The sequence below is a fragment of the Urocitellus parryii genome, chromosome 1 (assembly GCF_045843805.1).
Source record: "Urocitellus parryii isolate mUroPar1 chromosome 1, mUroPar1.hap1, whole genome shotgun sequence".
NCBI lineage: Eukaryota > Metazoa > Chordata > Mammalia > Rodentia > Sciuridae > Urocitellus > Urocitellus parryii.
Window position 1 is genome coordinate 19,940,248 of NC_135531.1, and position 26,042 is coordinate 19,966,289.

At 31.9% G+C, this 26,042-nt stretch overlaps 1 protein-coding gene across 4 annotated transcripts in view; it reads right to left on the reverse strand.

Moving 5' to 3' along the window:
* Positions 1 to 26,042, reverse strand: part of Nipbl (NIPBL cohesin loading factor) — a 174,319-nt gene that overhangs the window by 87,978 nt on the left and 60,299 nt on the right. For all 4 annotated transcript variants that reach the window (XM_026401800.2, XM_026401802.2, XM_026401799.2 and 1 more), the window contains exons 2-6: positions 10,590 to 10,732; positions 8,152 to 8,317; positions 5,708 to 5,835; positions 2,516 to 2,615; positions 1,723 to 1,874 (exon numbers count right to left, since the gene is read on the reverse strand). In XM_026401800.2, coding sequence (XP_026257585.1) covers positions 1,723 to 1,874; positions 2,516 to 2,615; positions 5,708 to 5,835; positions 8,152 to 8,317; positions 10,590 to 10,653 — 610 coding nt within the window. In that variant the 5' untranslated portion in view covers positions 10,654 to 10,732. The remainder of the gene's footprint in view (positions 1 to 1,722; positions 1,875 to 2,515; positions 2,616 to 5,707; positions 5,836 to 8,151; positions 8,318 to 10,589; positions 10,733 to 26,042) is intronic.

Genomic DNA, 26,042 nt, shown 5'->3' on the forward strand with positions numbered 1-26,042 from the left:
AAGACATTTAGAATAATAGGTGAAAACGAATGTAGACTAGATATTAGATGATTCTATAGAACTGTTCTTAAACTTTTTTTTCAATGGTAAATTCTTGCACTTTTTTTTAAGAAAATCTCTTCTTGACAGATATATTTAAGGACAAAGTGTCATGATGCTCATTGGTGAAGGGATTCATTGTGCAGAATTAAACTCTTCCTTCATTCTTAAATTTTTTATAAAGTTGAAAAAATGTTTTAAATGTTATCTTTTTCATAAGTTAAATTGCTCTATTTTAAAAATTCTTTTGTTCTACTGACTTACACATTTCCTGCCAGATTATTTTTTTTTAATTTAGAATAACTTTAATATCTGGGTGGGATCAATCTCTAAGAAACATTTTAAATTCGTCAAGGATTTGAAAATTTCAAGAAACGACTCATTACTGAACAGGGCCTTCAACTACATATATTTCTTTTTTGGTTTCTTTTTAAGAAGCTAAATTTATTTTGCTAAAAAACATTAATAGAACTTAAGAGTAAAAACTGATGTTCTTTCCTACACATACTGATGTGTATATGGTCATTTACAAGAGAACAAATGTGATCTTTTGTCATCTGTTTTCTGATTAATTATATTAAAAATGTTCCTCGGGCTGGGGATGTGGCTCAAGTGGTAGCGCGCTCGCCTGGCATGCATGAGGCCTGGGTTCGATCCTCAGCACCACATACAAACAAAGATGTTGTATCCACTGAAAACTAAAAAAAATAAATATTCTCTCTCTCTCTCTCTTTTTAAAAAAAAAATGTTCCTCATACTTTGTGTACCAATATTTTATAAATATTAAGAATCTACATATATAATACATACACATATTGTTTATCACTCAATCTAAATTCAATAACTGTATATATTCCAAACGTGATTTGTCTTCCTATTTCTCCTTGAGTTAGTGTATAAGACAGGCTCAACCTAATATTTAATTATCTAGTTTTGGGAAATGGGAAGGTAAATCACATGTTTAGAAAACTAGAAGCTATCTGTTTTGATAATTCAGCTTAAAAGTTTATAAGTTAAAAAGTTTAACAATGAAGTACATTTGACTCTGGGTATAATAAAAAATAAGAACACACATACAGGAAGTAATGAATGACAGCAAATGTTTAAAACTTGCTATTAATTATTCAGTACAAAAATATTTTCTGATTTTTAAAGATCTTTCAAAAAAAGTAAAAAACATTTATACTAATAAACTATTTAGCAGCCATGAAATGCAACTGAAAGCAATAGAATATTATAATATGAATATTATAATATTGAGAGCTAGCAATAAATTGAGAATTGATAATCTAATACCAGAAAATTTTGCACTAAAATAATTTATTTTCCTCTATGATAGGATAAATACTTACATAAAGTTATTCACAGTATATACTTTACCAATTAAATCCTAATTGCTCTTTGGCTTGGTGCTATTATAAAAAGAAAATCCAAGTAACAGAATAGATCTTAATTTCATAACTAAATATAATTATGTAATATCCTGATCCAAAGATCCTAAATGACAATCTCCCAATTGATAAATGTAACATTTTTAAATGATTTAAGACATATAATAATAAAGGTTGACAATTAAACATAATATTTCAGTTTGTTTTAAAAATTATAAAACAAAGAAAATAAACTTTCTTGGCACTATAGGTATTTAGGTATTCCCAATAAAATAACAAACAACTTTCTTACCTTGCTGCATCTGTGGATGTGTTGTGTAACTTGAAGGATGAGAATATGGCATGTATCCTGCAGGACTTTGTGGGGCATATGGACTAGGCACTGGGCTATTTTGTTGTGGCATAAATCTGTTCCCAGAGCTTGTCTGTGGTGGCACAAACCGGCTATAACCCAAACCCCAAAGAAAAAATATCAGGAAAAGAAACATGCTATCCCTTGAAATTTCACTGTCATAAAATTCTTTTAACTAATTTATATATAATAAAGTCTATGCAAACAAAAAGAAAACTGCAAAGTTGAAAACACAAAAATCATTCACAATTCATAATATGGGTTCAACTAAGCAGTTAAATACTGAGGTAATTCAGTTAACCAACATAAAAGTACCAATTTGATTAAGAGATACAAAGCTATGCTCCTTAAAATACAATCTACTCTACAAATTTCTTATTTATCTCAAATTCATCATTTTTTATTTGTTTGTGGTTTTGTTTTGTTTGAGGTGCTGGAGATCAAACTCAGTGCTTCCTGCATGCTTGGCAAATGTCCTACCACTGAGTTCTATCAATAGCCCAAACACATTAGCTGTTAATCTAAAACATTTTTTTTTTTTGGTCTAATGTGAAATTCAAATACTAAGATGGGAACTACTTCAATTATTATATTAGAATATACATACAACATTTTAAGGCACACATTCATGAGACTAAGTATTTCATTAACTTAATGTGTATACTATATATTCACAAACATATTTACCACAGAAAATAATACTTCATAAATTACACATACACAAATATATTACCTGGAGGGGCTATGTGAGATAGTGGTTTGTTGATAATTGGAAGATGCAGGACTACTGTGCATGGAATTCTGAGAAAGTTTATACTGAGACATCATCATTCCTATGCAATACATAAAAAAAATTAAATGTTATTTTCTTCTAATAGTAAAATATTCCTTAAATCAGTCATCCTTTCTCATTCAAAAGTTCTTTTTTTTTGACATATTTTTCAAGTTCAAAATATAGACCCTGTAAGACTTTAAATTTCAAGTAGAACCAATATACAAAATTGTTTTCTATAAAAGTAATTTAAGACTAGAAACAGAGATGATGTTGATGATGATGATGATTAATTTTGAGGTGCAAAACCCAATTAATTTTGAGATCAAACCCAGGGCCTTGTGTATACTAGGCAAATGCTCTACCACTGAGCTACATCCATAGTCCTGATTATTATTATTTTAAAATTTTACTTATTTAATGTTTTATCATGTAGCCTTAGAAATGAAAAGAAATTTTAGAAGTCACATTATCTAACCTCTAATCAAACACTACGCAATTACTAGACTTTGGATAGCTTTTTTATTGTATGAGAATAGTTTATCATACACATCTTCCTTTCTTTGGAACCTATCCTCACCTTGCTTCATTTTGGTTCAATCCTAGGTTTAAAATATTACTTTAATTATGAGCCCAAAGTCCAGTTCTTACAATCTGCATCCAAATGCTTTCTGAAGCAAAACAGAATATACTTTTTCCCTCTTCCAAAATGACTCCTTCTTACTTAAGGATGAAAAGAATATATATAACTAAAAAGCATGAGGATTGTTTTCAAACTCTTATATTTATTTTCACACTAGACATTGTTTCTCAATTGTTACACAAATGGCATTTTGTTATCTAGGAGAAACAAAAATTCAGTTATTTAGATATTTTAAAATAGAAGATAGAATCTATTATTATCTCTGATTTTTAAAAATCATTTTTATAGCCAATCTGTTTGGAAGCTGCATATATTCCTAAACTGTGCTCAAGTCAGTGACTGAATGATAGCAGGATTCAAAAATTACCTCAGTGTCTACCACTAATAGTGCATTTTCTTATGTATGTAGTAAAAATTTAAATTCCTGAACTTTCTTTCGAAAAAGAAAGGCTTCTTTCTTTCTATTTACTCAAATTCAGCACAAAATTGTTTTGTTTCATAGTTTAATAATTCAATTACTATAACTATTGTTGATGGATTTTTTTAAAAAAGAGGTAGTGCAAAAGTATGAAATAGGTGTTATAATTTTTACAAGCTGAAATTACTAGTTTGAAAGCAATGGTTTTCTAAATACAAGGGATAAATAAAATTTGAATAGTCCTTTCAGATTAGCTCAAGTTCCAAATACCTATGACTTGTATATTATTAAGTTTTTTCCACATGTGACTCATACTGACATTTAGCAATCAAAAAATAACCTTTTAAATTTTAAATCACGTTACCAGGAAAATGCCTTAAAAATCACAATTAATTTAAAAATTAATCAGTTAATTTAAAAAATTTTTTTCTTTTAATATATTGTTTTAGTTGTCAATAGACCTTTATTTTATTTATTTATAATGTGGTGCTGAGAATTGATCCCAGGGCCTCACACGTACTAGGCAAGTGCTCTACCACTGAGCCACAATCCCAGCCCTAATCAGTTAATTTTTAAATGATAGTTTGTGTTTTTAAAAACTAGGATATGTAGAAATAAAACAACATTTTGGACTAAAAAAGCAAGCGTATATAGCATAAAACACATAGATGTGACTGAAAAATGAATGACCTAAAACTTCTTAAGAGTGATTTACTATCCAAATTAAATATTCAAACATATAGATTATAAAAATGTAGTATTAACAGTTTGGATAACTTTCTTTAGCCAATATTATATTTACTGATATTCTCTAAGACTTAATACTCTTATTAAACTTTCTTCCAACCAATTATCCCTATATTATCTTTCAGTGTGACTATTCCTCAGGAAAACACTACTACTGTAATCTAGCTTATTAGTGTAAGTCCTTGCCTATACAACTGTTCCCAAGTTGCTGAAAGGTAAGTTGGGCAGAGTTATTTCCATGGTTGCATTCTAGGGAATAAATGGAATTTATGCAATTGCTTTAAAAATATAACTCACATCCAAATACATAAAATAAACAAGCAATACTATGAAAACACACACATAAAACTAGAAAACAAAATGAGAAGTTTTATAAAGATGCTACCAATAAAGTAAACAAGACTAAATGTGACAATATTAATGAATACAACTAGTCATTAAGTAGGTTGGACCTTACAGAATTGTGTAAACTATTACTCCCTGACTACCTTAGTCTTGGGAGCCAAGAAAGCACCTGGACTTGCCAAATTCAATAAGCTCTAGAACACAACATCTCTAATATAAAGGTATTATCCAAGTAAATAAATGTTTTATCTGTGCTACATGTGGTAGCATGTGCCCATAATCCCAGCAGTTCAGGAGGCTGGGGCAGAAGGATCACAGGTTAGAAGCTAGCCTCAACAACTTAGAAAAGCCCTGAGCAACTTAGCAAGACTGTCTCTCAAAAAAAAAAAAAAAAGGCCTCAGAATAAGGTTCAGTGCTTAAGTGCCCTTGGGCTCAATCCTTCATGCCAAAAATAAATAAAATAGATAAATATATATGTATGTGTATTGGATATTTTTATAATGTTAGTAATACTTATTATAAATACATCTTTCTTTAATAATATTTACTGTAAACCAATTTTCTATTGTTAAAGCACAAGGGATATTAAATCAATTACTAGATGAATATAATCACAATCAGTAATAAAACTAATACTTGGTATTTATATATATATTTTTTTTTTCAAAAACTTTTCAAATACTTTTATTATTTGATGTACAGTTCTTTCAAGTCAACTCTATGGTCTGAAATAAATTTCTAAAGCTCACTGAATAAACTAATAGATCCCCAAACACTTATCAAAATACTCTTATTGCTCTAATTCACAATTAATTTAGTTACCCATTAAAACACAAGAATATTATCAATTTGTTTCCTTCTTATTCTTGGCTTGATTTAAGGTTCAAACAGGCATTCCTAGGTAATAAGCCAGCTCATTAGAGAATGCATTTGTATTTAATTATGTGTAAAACAAATTCTATATAGGACCCATAAAAATAAAATAATCAAGAACCTCACCACTTTGTACATATCTGTTCTGCATGCTTTTCTCCCTGAAAACATTAGGACTCCTTGCCAGGACCGCCTGCAATAAGACTGGTATATCGCCTTCAGGATCATCACTGCCAAGGTTATCTTTCAACTCTCTGGCATTGAAAAAATAAACATTGACTTATTAAAAAGATTTATTGGACAAAAACAAATTATTTGAGAATGTACAAAAGCATGGATTTTCAAAGAGGCTACCCCTGGAAGAAACAGACTTATTAAAAACAACAACTTTTTCTATTTTACTTTATGCACAGGAGAAAAAAAGTCCCGAACATTATAGAACTATGAACTTACTTAAAAATATTCACATTAGTTTTAAAATAAGAAAATAAGCAGAGCATACTCTAAACTACTTAAAATAATGAAAGGATAGGATTGGAATATATTTTTTGGGCTTGGGATATATTTTTTCTCTCTTATGTGAATGAGTCTGGCTTCCTGGGAAATATCCCCAAGTGAAATACAGTTGCCATGACAATTAAGATAAGATGGAAAGGTTGTGTAATCTATACTATCTTCTTAAATAAACTTGTGGTGTGTGTACAAGGTGGGGACCAAACAAATGGTCAAATATAGTAGCAATTTTCAATAAACTTCCAAGTAACAAATTAAATTGACAACTTTAGAAGGTGATGGTAAAACAAAATATAGGCAATGTTTTCTCTATATCACTATTCTATACTCATTGGATCCAACAATAAAAACCTATAAAGATGGCATCCAATAATAAGACTCAATAAATTTCTTAAAGGAGTTCCTAATAAAATAAACCCTAATGATATATGTCCTATTTCCCCTTCCTTTTTAAATATTTGCTAAAAACTGTTCCATAATTAGGTACAGGTATAAAAAATTTTAAAATATTTAGACATTGTAAAATTTCTGGAATGACAATATATTAGTATCACTTCTGATTTTTAACCAATCATTTCTCAGATTATCAGAATATTCACATTTAGGAAATATTTCATCTTAGAGATATCCACTTTAAAAATGGCCCCAAAATATGCATTGTACCAAATAACAGAGAACTCTGCAATATAATGTGCTTTATCTTCATTCCTCTGAATAATGAATCTTGAAATTAAAAAAAAATAATAATAATAATAAAGAGTGGAAGATTATATGAGTACTATTGTGTAGTAGGACATGAAAGGCTAAGAATGGAAAATTTTAATGTTTAATACGTTTTTGTGTTTAGGATATGGTAAGTCATACACTGTTTTGAAGTAAAAAAAAATACATTTAAAGAAGTATATACATATAATTTAAGGTAATTTTACCTTAAAATATCTACTGCATGAGAATACATACCCATGTTTGGACGTTATAGTAAATTCTTAAAATAAATTAGTCCCAAATTCTGTTGTAGCCTTTCATGGAGTTAGTTCTTGTTATGGTTTGGATCTAAAAGGTTTCCCAAAGACTTCAATATTGAAGGATGGGCCACAAATGCAGCAATGTTCAAGTGTGGTTTTGGGAAATGACTGGATCACGAGGCTCAGACCTCACCAGTGGACTAATCCAATAATGGGTTCATAATTGAATGGACTATTGTGGGGGTCTGGGGGACAGAAACTATAGGAGGCAGCCTACTTTGAGGAAGTAGGTCACTGGCAGCCTGCCCCTTCTTTGCTTTCTGGTTCCTGGTTGTCAGAGGGTGAGCAGCTCTGTTTTGTCTTATGCTCCCTGACTTGAACGTTCTGCCTCACCAGAGAGAGGTGAACAGTGATGAGGCCATATAATCACAGACAGAAACCTCTGAAACTGTGAGCCAAAATTTTTTACTTCCTGGATTTCCTCAGGTATTCTGGTCACAGAGATGGAAATCTAACACAGCTCTTGAGTTCTTATCAAACTTCTCATGAAAGACATATTAGGCTTACTCCAAATAAACCTAATAGCATATTCTGTAGTGTCTGTGAATTTTTAACTACTTTAGCAATAACAGGAAAAAATGAGATAGTTTTATGATATCTGCATAGCTGATGGAAACCCAAGTTAATTTCAAAAGAGTTGAAAAGATCTCCAGGGCTGGGGATGTGGCTCAAGCGGTAGCGCTCGCCTGGCAATGCGTGCGGCCCGGGTTCAATCCTCAGCACCACATACCAACAAAGATGTTGTGTCCGCTGAGAACTAAAAAATAAATATTAAAAAAAAAAAAGCAAAGAAAAGAAAAGATCTCCATAGAATTACAGGGAGGTTAAAACTATTGTCACAAAGTAAGTATGGCCTGTTTAAATCTCATTAATATCTTGACACAGAAGGCTGTGTATGAATACTGATGTATTTTAAAAATAAGCTATACATCTAAAATTTTTTAAAATAATGCAGAAAACAAGGAATACAGATTCTCTTAGTAAGGCCCAAACTTTTTACTTTGTTTTAGTTGTAAAATGGATTGTACTTACATGTGATCTGTTGATACCTGATTGAGGCTATGGACAAGCTGTGAAACCAAATTATCATCCCTACAGGCCAAAAGGCAGTTCACCTCTTCTGCTATTCGTGCATTAAAGAGAAGGCTCTTTGTAGTTGTAGCAGGTAAAGGAGATGGAAGAGGCAGCTGGTTCAGGACTATTTGGAATAAAATCGAATTATTAGAAATGGAATGACTGGAATAAGTCTCTTTAGTGTTTACATACATTTGGGTATTAGAAATAAGTTATAAACATCAATGTGACAAAATATTAAAGTGTTGTTCCTTTCCCCAAACAAACCTAAATCAATCCCAGAAATGCCCTCAAAATATCATTTAGACCTTATAGATTAAATTATTAAGAATGAAATTCAGGTCCTTAATATTCATGCTTGCTTTTCATTTCTTAACAGTTTATTAACCTAACAAATTATTAGCCAAAAGGTAAGGCAACTTACAAAGTAGCAACTCTATTTATTCTTGATTACATGACTTATCAGAACCACTAGTATTCTCTGACAAACCAAATAACAATAACTGACTCTTCATTAGACACACGTAGTATATTTTTAAAACTTAACAATGTTATAAAATTAAAGAGCTTACATTAGCAGGAGAATATTCATAGCACAGCATTCTGGATGAAAAAGAATATCTAAGAATTTCTGGTCTAAGTTATAAATTTCTAACCTTTCTTCTTCACTTTATTCTAATAACAAAACAACATCAATGTTTCATAAAAGTTTAAATTCGGTTATTTAATATCTCTTCATCTAAAGGAAATCTGTTCATTTGTGTAAACTAAAGGTTGAAAAAACTAAAATGTCAGATATCTTTGTTTTTGGCTTAATAACTAAACAATTCTACAATATAATTATCTTACTGCTCAATCCCAGAAGATAATTTAATAGGTTTTTTAATTAAGAAAAACATATAAAAAACTAATTATTACTTAATAAATAGGGGCTTAGTGGGAAGACAAATTTAAAAATATGAAGTACATCAGAAATGATGGAGAGAAAAACCAAAAGGAAATTCCAGCTAGTGTATCTAGTTTTGTACTCCTGCATGTTAGAGTTTATGCCTTATCTATAACAAAGTAGTAACAAAAACTATAGCCAGTTTACAAAAGTTATGCTAGTCCAACCAGCTACTTTCTTGTTAATTCAGACACTATAAACTAGTCATGCTAGTTTCCTAAGCTCACAGTTGTAGTCTGTCACCTATTTTATTACATTGAAACCAAATCACATTTCTTTTTTTAAATATTATTTTTAGTTGTAGTTGGACACAATACCTTTATTTTATTTATTTATTTTTACATGGTGCTGAGGATTGAACCCAGGGCCTTGCATGTGTTAGGCGAGTACTCTACCACTGAGCCACAACCCCAGCCCCCAAATCACATTTCTTGATAAGTTACTTCTTGTAGTTTTATTATAAAGCTCCTTATCTTGAATAATGCTATATAAAGAAAAGTATGCCATGTTCTCACTCTCTACCCTTTCCTCTATCATTTCTTTTTCCCCTATATTCAAACAGATAGGATGACATAGGGACCAACATTATGGGTAGTAGATTTTGCACCAAATCCACAAGGGCAAAAAATAGTGAGAGATGCCCACAAGAAAGAATGATTCCTTAAATAATCTGTGTAACATTAAATAAGTTTCAAAAAACATTGACAATGTTCTTTAAGTTCCAGTGTTCAGAGTAAACTAGGCTGCTGTTATCTATGACAAACTCCAAGAGATTATTCAATGCGACATTTAAAACAAACATCTTTAAGAAATTAGGTGAGGTGGGCTATCAAATCTTCTTTTATGAAAGGCAGTTTCGATTACTGTTTCTCTAAATTTTTTTAAAAAGTCCACATTAGGGTTGAGGTTGTGGCTCAAGCGGTAGCGCGCTCGCCTGTCATGCGTGTGGCCTGGGTTCTATCCTCAGCACCACATACAAAGATGTTGTGTCCGCCGAAAACTAAAAAATAAATTTTAAAAAATTCTCTCATTCTCTCTCTCTCTCTCTCTAAAAAAAAAAATTCCACATTAAATCTTATTTGCAAACCTGTGTTTCTTCAGTTTGGGTATTTCTTAAAAGTTTTGTATCATCTTCTCTTTTGCATTCATCCTTTTACTGAATAAAAACTTTTATCATCACATGTTACCATTTCTTAATGGGTTCATAAAAGGAAACAGAAATTAAGGTTGTATCTATAATTATTTGGCACACTAATTTTTCTAGTTCCACAGATGTGCCAATAAGTCAAAGAAAATTATGTCAGTAAAATCTAAAATCTTAATTTTTTTGTTATTTAAAACATTAAAGATAATTTTTGTAACAATTTCTCTAAAAATCAATGTTAACACACACTAGAACTTTAATTTAAGTGATAATTAATTAAATTAAGTGATAATTAACCAAACTTACGGTCTGTTAGACTAGCAATCCCCGCAAGAGTAGTTATGGGGACATGGGGCATATCCCCATTCATCCTGAAGTTCTGGAATGGTGTTTATTATAAAAGTACTCAGTTCAGGTGCCAGCTGTCATTACTTCCCATTTCCCAAACACTGCAACACACACAAAAAAACAATTATCTGTAAAAATATGTTGAATATATTAATACTAGACTAATGCTTAATGTAAACAATTTTTCTTTTGTTTTTTCTATCTATACAACAGTAAGTCATTATCCACGTACCATTCACTCTACATATATTGTTATTTAGTCCTAACAACAACCCTGTAAAGTATTTATTATGTGTTCTGCATTTGATTGATGAAGAAATTTACTTACAGTTTAAAATAACTAATGAAGCCAGAATTATAACTCAAAACAATGTGGCTCCAGAATCTCTTTCTTAACCACTGGATTGCATTGCCAGAGAGGGGTACTTGCTCACCCAAATAACCTTGACAAGCACTATAATTTCTTTCTACACTACAAACATATTAAAATTTGACTTCATTATCTGACTTCAGCTTGCCTATCTAGTCATACCCCCCTATATAAACCATACTCTCCAACCCAGCTTATCTAATCAGATTTTTATCCTCAATCTATTTTGTACTTTCCCATTTGTATATACGTCATTAAGACATTCTCACTACCTGGGAAGTCCATATCCCTCTGTCTTTCCAACTCCTGTAATTCTTCAGGATCCATAGCCACTTCTTGCTACTTCATGAAACTTCAAATTTACCCCAAAAAGCCACCTTAACCTACTCCTAACATAACATTTATTACCCAATATTTTCTGATAATTATATATTATTTTGTGACATCTTTGAAACTTGTCTTATTTCATTCTTAATTTTCATGTACTTACTTACCTTGTCTTTCCAATTATCACTACATTCTACTTATACAGATCAATTACATAATCAATATGCAGTCACATAAAGGACAGAGAAAGGCACAAGCTAACATTTTTTAATGTTTATGTAATGTTAATATAATGTTCCCATACAAATGACTTCATTGGTTTCATGGTGTCATTCTCTGTTGGGTGTGTTCATTTCTTTCTCTTACATCTATATAAAAACATCCTGTAAAAACACTGAACATCTTGTCTATTATTCTACTCAATGTCTTACAGTCTTTCTAATCTTAGTCTCAACATGTGGCTTGTAGAACATTTATCTTTTCTTTAACAATTCTTGTATAACTTTTTGGGTAAATGGATAATATAACATTTTAATAATGTGCACATTGATCAAAAATATGCTTTTATTAAAGTATAAATGAATCAGCAGAAGAAGTATACTCTATGTTGATTGAGACAACAGGCTAAAATAGAAAACTGAATTGCTTCTTGTTTAAATGTTTCCCTTTTTGGCATCATACCTGCACTTTTGAGAACCAACACAAGGTACATCAAATACTTTAAAAACTAGGTTAGAATTTTAAAATTCCTGATAGAGGTCACCAAAATATAGTAATTTTTTTGTAACTTTATGCTAATAGGAAAATTCCAACAGTATTCATGGAAAGAAATCACTAAATGTAAATTATTTACAGAACATCACTACATGCCTTATTACAAGTAGTGGTGCAAGTCAACATTTTAACATTTAACAGCAAGTAGCTATAATCCCAGGGATTATAGGGAGGCTCAGCAAGAATTCAAATGCAAGGTCTCAGTGAGATCCTGTCTTAAAAATGAAAAGGGCTGGGAGCCATAGCTCAATGATAGAGAGCTCCTGGATTCAATTCCCTGTAGTGCAAAAAACAAATACCTTATTACTCATATACAGCTCATGGTTGTACATGTAAATTGCCAAAGTGAAAATGATTAAGCAACAAATAATAGTCTTTAGTTATTTAACCTAGGGAATAGGAACTTAAAAAGAATTATAGGCTAGAAGGTTTTATTGGGGGTTACCTGGCTTTATTTTATTTCCCTAATTCCCAGATAAGTAACACTTAAAGCAGATTCAACTCCAGGTGAGGGCTTTTAGCTTAAAAATGACTTATATAATTAGTTACCACATATGAACTGGAAGATTAGTAAAGTCAACCACAAGATTATGCTATTCTTAGTCATATAACAAGGCATCTGAATATTATATCAACTCAAAACTGAAGTAAAAGAGAAAGTGGAAGGGAGAGACATATGGTAGAAACGAACTTATACTTTTAGCTATAGCCATAGATTTTAGCTACTATGAATAATCTGTTGAAATGCTGTATCTTATGTTGGAAGGTGACTCGAGTTCATGGAGAACCACCATTCCTAGAATTCTAAAAATAAATGCACATACCACTAACTAGATACAGCATTTATGGCTCTGTAATAAGTAATGTTTGATTGGCCTAAGAAAGTACATTGGTTTTTATGAAACTGAAGCTGAAAATCATTGTCTTTGGGGAATAGTGTCCAGAATGAAATAGTAACCAAATGTTGAAGAACACTGCAATGGCTTAAGAACTGCCACTTTAAGCCTGTATGGTGGCACATGCTTGTAATCCTAGCAGCTCAGAAGGGTGAAGCAGGAGGATCCAAATTTAAAGCCAGCCTCAGCAACTTAGCCAGACCCTATCTGTCTTTATTATTATTAAAAATAATAATAATAAAGGCTAGGGATGTGGCTCAGTGGTTAAGCTAAACATCCCTAGGTTCAGTCCCCAGTACAAAAACAAAACAAAACAAACAAAAACCCTGCCACTTTAAGGTACTGCTTTACAAACTAAATGGTAACGGATTAGTAGATTATAAAATAAATTAGGTGGTTTGAAATTAATACTGAGAGAGATGAAGGGGACAGAAACATAAGGATAACTTGCACATTATTTTGTGAGTTTAAGTAAAATGCCTTTGAACTGTGAGCAGGTAGAGGTAAAGCACTTTGAGAGCTGCCGATCAGAAGAAATGAAAGAGCAAGGAAAGTAGCTCACCACCTAAATAGTGATAACAATGAAATAAAATAATGCATATAAGTAATTTGACATACTACTAGGCACATTATAACTGATCCAGAAAGTTAAAGTGTTTCTGCTCTATGGAAAAGAGATTTGGCAGAACAGAAGGAGGATGGGGTCTTAATCCCTATTTCTGAAAGATCTATTACAAATTATTAGACGTCCAGTGTGTATCCCACCAGTCTTACAAATCATAATTTTAGGCTTGCCCATCTACATGTACTGGAAGATTAGTAAAGTCAACCACAAGATTATGCTATTTTATTTATTTTTGCTACCCTATCATTTAATGATAGGGTAGCAAAAATAAATGTGGCCCATAAAAAGTAGAAAAAGACCTGGTATAATACTAAAAACTAAATCAAACAAAAGAATGGGAGAAAATCTTTGCCACCTGTGCCTAAGATAGAACATTAATCTCCAGGATATATAAAAACTTAACACCAAAACAGATAACATATGAATGGGGCTGTAGCTCAGTGCCAGAGCACTTGCCTAGCATGTGTGAGGCACTGAGTTCGGTCCTCAGCACCACATAAAAAACTAAATAAATAAAGGCATGCTGTCCATCTACAACTGTTAAAACCCAATCAATAAATGGGCAAAGGAACTGGACAGACACTTCACAGAAGAAGAAATACAAATGGTCAAAAAATAAATGAAAAATGTTCAACATCTCTAGCAATTAGAGAAACACAAATTCAAACTATACGGAGATTCCATTTCACTCCAGTCAGAATGATAATAATCAATAATACAAGCAACAATAAATGCTGGCAAGGATGTGGGGAAAAAGGTACACTCACATTGCTGGTGGGACTACAAATTGGTGCAGGCACACTGGAAAGCAATATGGAAATTCCTCAGAAAACTTGGAATGGGACTACCATTTGACCCAGTTACCCTATTGCTTGGTTTATACCCAAAGGACTTAAAATCAGCATACACATCAATGTATGTATGACACAGCCATATCAACATTTATAGCAGCTCAATTCACAATAGCTAAACTATGGAACCAACCGAGGTGTCCTTCAACAGATGAATGGATAAAGAAAATGTGGTACATACACACAACGGAATATTACCCAGCTTTAATGAAGAATGAAATTCTGGCATCTGCCAGTAAATGGGCGGAACTGGAGAATATCAGGCTAAGTGATAAAAGCCAATTCCCCAAAAACTAAAGGCTGAAAATGTTTTCTCTGATATGTGGATGCTAATTCACAATAAGGTGTGTGTGTGTGGGGGGGGGGCACAGTTAGGGAAGAATAGAAGTACATTAAATTAGACAAAGAGGAATGAAGGGAAAGGAGGGGAATGGGAATAGAAAAGACAGTAGAATGAATTGGACATTACTATCCTGTGTGCATACATATTACATGACCAATGTAATTCTACATCATGTACAACTAGAAGAATGAGAAGTTATACTCCATATATGTGTAGTATGTCAAAATATATTACACTAATATATTTTGTGTATAATAAGAACCAATAAAAAAATAACAAAAAGTCCTTTATAAATTAATTCTAAGAATGGCTGTGATTTAATTAAAAGAATGCTTAATTGGGAGAAGATACAGTAAATTCCCAATTTGGCATATTACAATGAGTCTGAAGGGAACTTCTAACACTTACCAGTACTTTTTTTTAAAGATTCTAACTTTTGTTCATTCAGTTTCACTTCAAAATTTATAATTTCTTCATGAAAACAAATGCAAATAAAACAGTACTGGTAGACTTTATAATAATATTCAAGTTGTGAAAGACTTGGAATAAAATACCTGATAGCAGATAAACTTTTCTGGAGTACTACCTTATATTCTATGGCAAAGCCTTTATAAAAAGTATGTACAATTTTTCAACAATTTCACTTTAAAAATATACAAAAGCAATCAAATACATGCTCAAAAAAACATACATAGGGTTGTGGTTGTGGCTGAGTGGTAGAGTGCTTGCCTAGCATATGTGAGGCACTGGGTTCAATCCTCAGCACTACATAAAAATAAATAAAATAAAAGGTGTTGTGTCCATCTACAAATACACACACACACACACACACACACACACACACAAACACATATTAAAAAAACCCACAAAGATACTGCTGCAACACTGTGCTACATTTAAGTAGTAAAAAACTGGTAGAAACTGATTAACAATGTTTATTAAGTACCTACTATGTAATAAAAATGGTTATAAAACACTTTAATGTACTTTCATTTGATCTTAATAGGACACTCAGGTACTAGTCCACAGTTTTATTTCAAGAGGAATATAATATACAGAGAAGTCAAGAAATTTGCCTAAGGTTATACTATAGGAGTCAAACACAGGCTATCTGGCACATGGATACTCTATATAACTAAAATGTATAATAATATTATTAATTTAACACTATTAATATAATAGATTATTTTATAGCTCATGAAAGGTTACTATGCACCAAAGCGTTCTACAATCAAAATGCAGGGTCTTACAGTTGCCAGGCAAGGCACTCACCACTGAGCTACAACATCAGTCCATGCTGTACCATCAATAGAGTCAAAATATATAGCAAAAAAAAAAAAAAAAAATCCAGTTAAATGGGTTTGAATCCAAGCTCTTCCTTATTATGTAAGCATGAACAAACTACTTGATCTCCATGTATCTCAATTTCCTCATTTATGAAATAAGAGGCAGGTAATACTTATTATTTCTAATTTTATTGTGAGGATGAAATGAATTTGTTTGTGTGTAGTACTTTTTTTCATCTTGATTTTACAATGTATGCTACCTTACAAATCTTTTATATATGTATATCTGCCTTATTCTTTTCTAATATTATTGATGTCAACTTTAAATGAATGTTATTCAGTAAAAAAATATCATATGGCTATAAAGTCAGGTGACATGGTTTTATTGAGTCAGACTCCCTACTTTATAACCACATTTAGAATATGGCTCATATTTCTATGGAACTTTAATTACTCTTAACAACTTCTTGATCTGGGCTACAGGGCAAAACTAACTCTGAAAAAATCAGTTTTAGATAAAAGATTATGATGAGTAAATAAATATTCTGGTATTTTTTATGTTAAGTACAAAACCTTTCTTCTCAAAATTGACAGTGACATTTTAATAAATCTCACCAAGCACAAGCACCTTATTTCTTCCATTTTTGAATATAACAATGATGAGTTAAATGTAAGGTATCTATTTGATAATTTTTCCCATAGCAATTCGTCTTACTACCTGACAGATACTCACTCTGCCTTAGTAATTTAACAATTAAAATTCCTTTAAACTATACTTTGTTGTTCTCTAAAAAAATCCACTTCATCTGTTCTTTGATATAATCAACGTACTTTCCTTTCACTAACATGCTTAGTAATAGTAGTTAATAGGTTAGATCAATAGTTCATCCAAACCCATACAAGGATCCCTTGAGTTATAAATGGCACAACTCACTAAGTTTCTGTAATACTTAGTCCTTCATAATAATGTATCTAATAATACCACTGTGTCATAGACTCTATGCTAAGCAAGCAAAGTACCATAATTCACAAGATGGAAACATCCTCTGTCCTTCAAAATCTGAGTTCGGCTATGGGAATGTTTAAATCATTAAATCAAATCTGAACCAATTATCTTACTGTAATTACTCCTAACTTTAATCCCTCCACTAGTCTGCATCAAATTTATTCAAAATAAAAAAACGGTAAAGATTATTATATTTACATATATATATATACATATATATTTAGACATTGATGGACCTTTTATTTTATTCATTTATTATATGCAGTGCTGAGAATTAAACCCAGTGCCTCACACATGCCAGGCAAGTTCTCTACCACTGAGCCACAATAACATCCCAAGATTCTTAAAATTCATGAAAAATATCCAAGGCATATTGCTAACTGAAAATATTGATGTACAGAGTATAGTTCATTTTTGTTCAAAATATTTTAACACAAATTATAGTCTAGGTATACAAAAGTCATTAAGATTAAAACATTCAATAAAATAAATTAATTCTGAACTGGAAAAAAAGTCTTTAAAATACATTAGTCAACTTTTAGCAATGATTAGGGCTAGAATATATCCTAAAATTTTTAGGAATTCCCATTTTGTAGTATTTATATCTGTACTGCTTGGCCTTTTCTATTATTGAAGTATTTCTTTATGATTCAAAAAATACTGATATATACTGATAAAAATGTAAGGTATCTATTTGATAACTTTTCCCATAGCAATTCATCTTTGAATAGTTACTGCTATCTACACATAGATTTCTGTGATATTTAAATAATTATGAAACATATATGGAGCATATGAAGGTGATGTGCTAGATGCTAAGGAATAATAAACACTATGACCAAAGCATATGACCAGTAAGGTGATGAGAAGCCTCCAATTATATAACATTATTATATAATGTTAATGCTGTCCCCTCAAATCCTCAACCTAAGCAAACTTAAGCTCAAGTTAAGACTAATGTAATAGAGATAAGGATGATGGAGTGATAGTGAGATAGAATGGAAGTAGAAAGTTCTGTTAGAAGAATACTGCAGTACTGACATGCCATGATAGTCCAATTTCGGACTTGTTCAGATTAAAATGCTAATGTAACATTTAGCTGGAGAGGTCTTAAGTAGTAAGCTGGAAATTCCGAAACTTTGTCACAAAAATAGTTTTAACTATAATTATTTAAGTGACCCACAGAAAGTTGATGACAATTAAAAAAATGCGAAATCACAAACAATTCCAGTCCCAAGCATTTTGGATAAGGGATACTCAACCTATAATAACTGGCGCAAGAGGTGAGGTAATGTTGGGGGATTTTTTTTTCTTATGTGTCAGTTACTCAAAACTTTCCTTTATCCTATCCATGACAGAAGGTTATGAAGATTACCAAGGTTACCTCTATTTTACTCATGTAAAAATTGTTTCAGAGTCTAAATAAGTTGTGGATAAACAGGTAATATATATTAGAGCTGAGATTTGAACTCAGGTGCTTCTAACCCAAATTTTATATTCCCAGGGATATTTAAACAATATAAAACCAAGACACATACCTGCAATCTTATGACAGAAAGATTAGTCAATAAAAGATACAGAAAACAGTATAAGTTCTTTTTTGAAGCTAAGTGTTTTTTTTCAAGGTCTCTGAACCAATAACTGACTTAGCTATGACACAAATGTTTGGATTTCCAGTTCAGTGTTTTTTACTGTGTTGTCACCAATGTGATCATATTATTTTAAATAAACCCAAATTTCATGTATGTAGAATATTTAGCTAACACTTTTCTTCCTTGCTGAGTTACATTTTTTGGTGTGTGTGGGGAGGCTTAAGTATATTTTTATTGTTTCAGTTTATATTACATTTAATATTATAAACTGCCTCAAATTCTTTTGGGAAATATGTGGGATCTAAGCCCTCAAAATCTATACAGCATAAGTAGATAAATAAACTTATGTTGTTCTACTTACTTTTTTATATAAGTCACAGTTATTCCCTAGAGTGGCACCTCTGCACCAGAATACTTTCCCTATACTCAAGTACCTTCAGATACCTTTTCCCTATCTGCATTCAAGAATAGATTTTTTTTTCACATTCTGCTTAAGACACTCTGAAAGAATCTTCCTCAAACCCTCGCTCAAAAACAAAAAGTTCCCATTCAGCTGCACTATGAAAATTCTCACTTCCTTTAAAATATTTCTGCTCTTCTAAAATTCCAAATTATTTCCACTAAATAAGAAAGATGTAAAATAAAACAAAGTTCTGAAGCTCTTCTAGGACATGTGCTTCATTTTTTTTGTTGTTGTTTTCTGCAACCTTGAGTTTGCTGCAGCCACCATGCTGAATAACATGTGTGTCAACAATGTAGCTATATCATAATATATATATAACATATATATGTAATAGAATATATTCACATTACTGAGTACTACTATACGTACAAAAGTTACTAATGCATATATCAGGTTGAGATTTAGGGCTTTCAAAAACAGTGTAAAGAAATATGTATTTTTGCTGAGAAATACAATTAATTACTAAAACTTACACATTCCCAGAATCCGTTTTCTTCCTTGTTTTAATCAATTTCACATGCATTTTATATGAACTGACTTTAACACACCTTTACATCATTTAGAAAGTCCCAGTTGATTATACACTTAGGCCTAAATAGTAGTTACACAAAGTCTAATCATACCAAAATATGCAAAAGTACAAGCTGCATCAGGAAAAACTGGTCCTAAACTCTTGAGATTTAATTAAAATTTTTTACAGAGTCCATGGGAGCAAATGTCCAAGTGTTACTATAATTTGGGTTCCTAGTCCACTGTACATGCTAGAATAAAGTTCTTAGCTTCTTTTACTGGGAAAAAAAAAAAAAGCAGGTCTCTTAAGTCCTTAATAAAGTTTGCAACCATATCTTATAGTTTCCTGACATTGATAGTAGAAATGCAAAAGCAAAGAACTATTTTATTTCTTTCTAAGAGGTCTAGGTTTTTATACCATTAAGATTTAGGTCTCAACTTTGGAGCAAAGCAAGTTTGATAATCCACAATTTAATCTGAAATCTAAGATAAAATGCTTTTATGTGGAAATTACTAAATAGTCCACAAGAGGGCACACTTTCAACTCCTGGGAACAAATGGAAAATTTAGATTTCTTCTTTTACTAGTACACTGAAGTCAGGACAGATTCATCATTAGAAAGCAAGAGATCTTTTGTATTTTTATTTAAATACACACATGGAAACTTTTTGGAGCACATAAAATATAAGAAAAGTGAGAGTGATAAGACTTCTACATTAACATTAAAATTATAAAAGTATGTAATAGCCTTAGCCATTTTGGTTTTGTTAACCATTTGGAATTTGGCTGTCCTAAAAATCTTTTTAAGAAACTGGCTACTTGAACTTTTTTTAAAATATATTTTACTTGTAGATGAACACAATATCTTTATTTATTTTTATGTGGTGCTGAGGATCGAACCCAGTGGCTCATATGTGCGAGGCAAGTGCTTTACTACTGAGCCACAACTCCAGCCCCCACTACTTGGACTTTTGATCCTCTTATGTGATACATTCCTTGTGAACAATTTTTTTGGGGGGTGGGTACTAGGGACTGAACCCAGGGCGCTTTATCACTGAGCCATATCCCCAGTTCTTTTTTAATGTTTTACAGACAGGGTCTGAGTTTCTTAAGGCCTCACTAAGTTACTGAGGCTGGCTTTGAACTTATACACCACCGCACCTGGCTTAACCGTTTCATTTTTCAAGACAACTTGGCATAAGAACAAATGGTATGAATATGGTTCAGAAACTTTAGAAAATGCTTCCAGCTGAACAGGTAAGATTATTAATTAAAGTACCTGAGAGAGCAACTGTGAAAGGATATATATAGAAGCAAAAAAAAAAAAAAAAATCAAGGATCACTTATGCATCATCTGCATCCTGGTCTATTGTACTGTACCCTTTTCAAAGATATCATACTATCAACTCTTCTCTCTCTTGTACCAATTTTCATTTATTGAATCATTCCAATCTGCATAAAATATCTATTACCAACAACAAAAAAATGTCTTGACACCTTCTTCCCCCTCCAATAACTGCTGCTGTTCACAGCAAAATTCTTTCTGCTGTCTACTTTTTCTTGAACTCACACCACGTGTACTTTCATTCTCATCATTCCACCTAATGTCCCACCATAGTAACTGCTAGACTTCATATGATTTGATCTAGCATTTAACACAATTTATGACTCTCTTCTTTACTTGTTTTCCTTGGACTATACTGCCTATTCCTGAATCCTTTTCTGATTCCTGTCCTTAGCCTCATCTTCCTGTCCTTATTTTCTTGTTAATCTCATTTATCATTTCTTGATTTTAAAAGAACACATCTATGCTAATGACTCCCAAATTCACATCCACCAACTGATATCTCCCTTGTATAGTACATTCATATATGCAACTCCCTAATCAACAATTACAACTTCATGTTCAATAAGTGCAAATGTAGAACAAAGGTTGACACAATCTTACTATTGATTTTTGAGAATACTATTTATATACTTTAGATACAAATGTTTGCAAATATTTCCTCCCAGTCTTTTGCTTGTCTTTTCATTTTGTTAACATAATATTTTGAAGAGAAGATTAATTAATTATATGTGTGTGTGTGTTTGTTTGTTTGTTTATTTAGTTAGTTAGTTGTAGGTGAACACAATACCTTTATTTTATTTTTTTAATGTGGTACTGAGGATCGAACCCAGTGCCTCACGCTTGCATGCTAGGCGAGCGCTCTACCACTGAGCCACAACCCCAGCCTGAGAGGATTAATTTTAACGTCTAAGTCTAATTTACCAATTTGTTCTTTTCTGAATTGTAATTTGGGTGTTATAACTATGAAGTTCTTGTTTAACCCAACTCAAAAGATTTTGTCCTATTTTCTTCAAGAATTTTTGTTACCTTTTGTTCATTTTTTATGTAGTGTGAGGTATAAAACAAGCTTCGTTTTTTTTCTTTTTTCCCCTTTTTGGATATAAACATACAATGTTTCCATCATTATTTGCTGAAAAGACTATCCACTCTACATTGAATGGAGTTACAACTTTGTACTGTTGTAAAACATTGTTTACCATACATAAGTGGGTCTATTTTTTGACCATTTACTCTGATCAATCAATACATTTTTCTACCTTGATCACAAATACCATATTGTCTTGATTACTATCACTTTGTAATGAGTCTTGTAATTAAGATACCGTTGGTTCCTATTTGTTCTCCTCCTGCCCCAAACTGCTCAGGTAGTTTTTTCATATTTTTATATATGGAATCATCTTACCAATTTCTTTTTTAAAAGCATATATAAATATATATATTGTAGATGGACACAATACCTTTATTTACTTATCTTTATGTGATGCTGAGGATCAAACTCAGGGCCTCACACTTGTTAGGTGAGCACTCTACCACCGAGCCACAATCCCAGCCCCCATCTTATCAATTTCTAAAAAATTACTTGGATTTTGATAAATACAGTCTATACGTCAATTTGGGTAGAAGTGACATCTTAATAATAGAATCTTCTGATCTACAATGTATATCTCTCCACTTATGTAGATTTTGTTTAATTTTTCCTAGCAACATTTTCTAGTTTTCAATCTATTCTGCATTCACTCTTTTGGCAAATTCATCACTAAGCATTACAAATTTCTGATGCAACTGCAACTGAAAACATTTCTGATTTCCAACTTTTCATGGCTAGTATGCAAAAATATAATTGAATACTGTAAATTAATCTATATATTTAAAACTTACTAGCCTCAAATATTAATTCTGGTATTTGTTTTGTACATCCACTGGATTTTCTCTATAAAAGATCATACTGATCATGATGGATGCTGAAATCTGGCAAATACTTTTTCTGCATCTAGGGAGATAATCATTTCCCCCTGTTTCAGTTTGTCAGGTGAATTACATGGCTTTGATTTTGAAATGTTAAAGCAACTTTCAGAAATAAATTCTACTCAACAATCATGTATTATCTATTTTATATATGGCTGGATTTAGTTACTATTTTGTTTAAAATTTTTGCATCCTTATCCATGAGACACTGGCCTCTCATTGGTTCTTTTCTTCTGATAACCTTTGATAAGAGATGATGTTCGTTTCATGAAATGAACTGAGAAGCATTCTATCCTATCCAAATTTCTGGACAAGCAAGTTGTCTGGCATTGTTATAATTTCTTTAAATGTCTAGAGAATTAACAGGACCCCAAAAGCCCAGGAAATAGTACCAAGAGTTAATAAATGGGGTGGTATCAAATTTAAAAGCTTCTGCACAGCAAAGGAAACAATTAGGAAAGTGAAGAGAGAATCTACAGAATGGAAGAAAATCTTTGCTCGCTCCCCTCTGACAGACATCTAGAATGCATAAAGAACTCAAAAAACTTAACACCAAAAAAATCGAAATAACCCAATTAATAAAAGGGCAAATGAATTAGATACTTCTTTTTTAAGATACTTCTTAAAAGAAATACAAGTAGCCAATAAATAAATACTCATTAGCAATTAGGGAAATACAAATTGAAACTACACTGAGATTTCATCTCACACCTGTCAGAATGGCAGTCATCAAGAATAAAAACAAGGGCTGGAGTTGTGGCTCAGTGGTAAAGCACCTGCCTAGCATGTGTGAGACACTGGGTTCGATTCTCAGCACCACATTAAAAAAAAAAAAAAAAAGGGTCCATTGACAACTAAAAAATATTTAAAAAAAAAAAAAGAATACAAACAATAATAAATGCTGGAGAGAATGTAGAGAAAAAGAACACTTTTATGCTGTTGGTGGATTGTAAATTAGTACAACCACTATGAAAATCAGTATGAAGATACCTCAAAAGACTAGGAATGCAATCACTACATGACCCAAATATACCACTCCTCGGTATTTATCTTAAAGAATTAAAGCCATCATACTAGAGTAATAAATGCTTGCTTAGTTTTACAGGAGCACAACACACAATAGCCAAACTATGGAACCAGCATAGGTATCCATCAATGAATGAATGGATAAAGAAAACGTGGTCTATATACAGAATGTAATTTTATTGAGTCATAAAGAAAAATGAAATTGTGTCATTTGTAGAAAAATGGATGAAATTAGAGTCCAATATGTTGAAATAAATAGGCCAAACTCAGAAGGGTCATATTTTCATCCCATATTTGGAAGCTAGAAAGAAAAAAGGAAAAGAAAGGGGTGTGTGTGTGTGTGTGTGTGTGTGTGTGTGTGTGTATGTGTAATCTCATGAAAATCAAAGGAAGATCAGTATAGGAAAGGGACCAGAGGATGGGAACAGGGGAGGAAGGGGAGAAGTGTTAAGGAGTGATATTATCCAAATTACATTGCTATATCGTGTGCATGTACAAATATTTAACCACAAATTTTATCATTATGTACAACTATAATGTATACCAACTAAAAATAAATAAATTCAGGGCAGGGAGGGGAAGACACATGACAAAACAACTACAACAAAAACAACCAAACAAATCAAATCAACCAAAAAAATCTGAAGAATTATCAATAAAGTCATCTGGGCTCTGGGGCTTGGGGGTTTAACTATAAATTAATTTCTTTAATAGACACAGGGCATTAAAATTATCTACATGTACTTGATGAATGTTACTAGCTTATGTCTTTAAAGGAGTCTTGTTTATTTTACCTAAATTGTTGAATTTATAAGTATAAAATAAAATATTCCCCATCTTTATGTACATATAGTGAGTGCTGTCACCTCTCTCACTCATGATATGGGTAACTTGAGCCTTCTTTTTTTCTGAACAGTCTGCCTTATCAATTTTATTGACCTTCTTAGCTTTCTTGACTTTTCATACTGTTTTCTGGTTTGATCTCATTTCCCTTCTTCTGTTTACTATGGGTTAAATCTGTTATGCTTTTTCTAGTTTCTTATGGAAACAACCAAGGCTACTAATTTAAGCATCTTCACTTTTTAATGCTATAAATTCCCACCATGTACTGCTTTAGTGGCATCCTACAAATCTGGATTTTTCAATATAGTTCTATCTAGCAGCTAGAGAGCAAAAATCCTTTCCTTATTTTTGTTTCTAGGGGAAAAACATTTCTCCATTACATATCATTTGGTTGTAGGTTTCTACAAGATTCCTTTTATCAGATTTATTTCACCAAGAACTTTCATTTTGAATAGGCACTGGATTGTTTATTTTTTTAGTTGTAGATGGACACAACATCTTTATCTATTTATTTTTATGTGGGGCTAAGGAATTGAACCCAATGCCTCATACATACAAGGCAAGTGCTCTACCACTGAGCTACAGCCCCAGACCTAGGCATTGGATTTTTAAAGATGCTTTTTAAATTCAGTGTAGATAAAGGATTCTATTAATATAGTGGATTATAGTAATTAATTCTCTAATATTAAACCAATCTTAAATCCCTGGGTAAACCCCTAGTCATAATGTATTTTACACTGGTAAATTCGACTTGCTAATATTTAAGAATTTTGGCATCTACATCCATGAGGGATACTGACTACAGATTCTTTTCCTGTCATGTTTTGCCAGGTTTTGTATCAATGTTATACCTACTTCCTGAGATGAGTTGGGAATTGTCCCTCTCCGTTTGTTTACTTAGGTGCTGGGTTCTTGAGGGTCTTGCTAAGTTTCTAAGGCTGGCCTCAAACTTGTGATACTTTCTGCTGCAGCCTCCTGGAGTCCCTGGGATTACAGGTGTGTGCCACCATGCCTGGCTTCCTCTATTTAAAAAAAAAAAAAAAAAAAAAAGTCTAAGAGTGATCATAGTATTTCTTTATTCTTTTGCATATAGTAGCATCTGTAGCAATTTGCTCTTTCATTTCATTTTGGTGATTTGTATTTTTCTTATTTTTGATTAGTGTTGCTAGTGGGCTTATCAATTTCA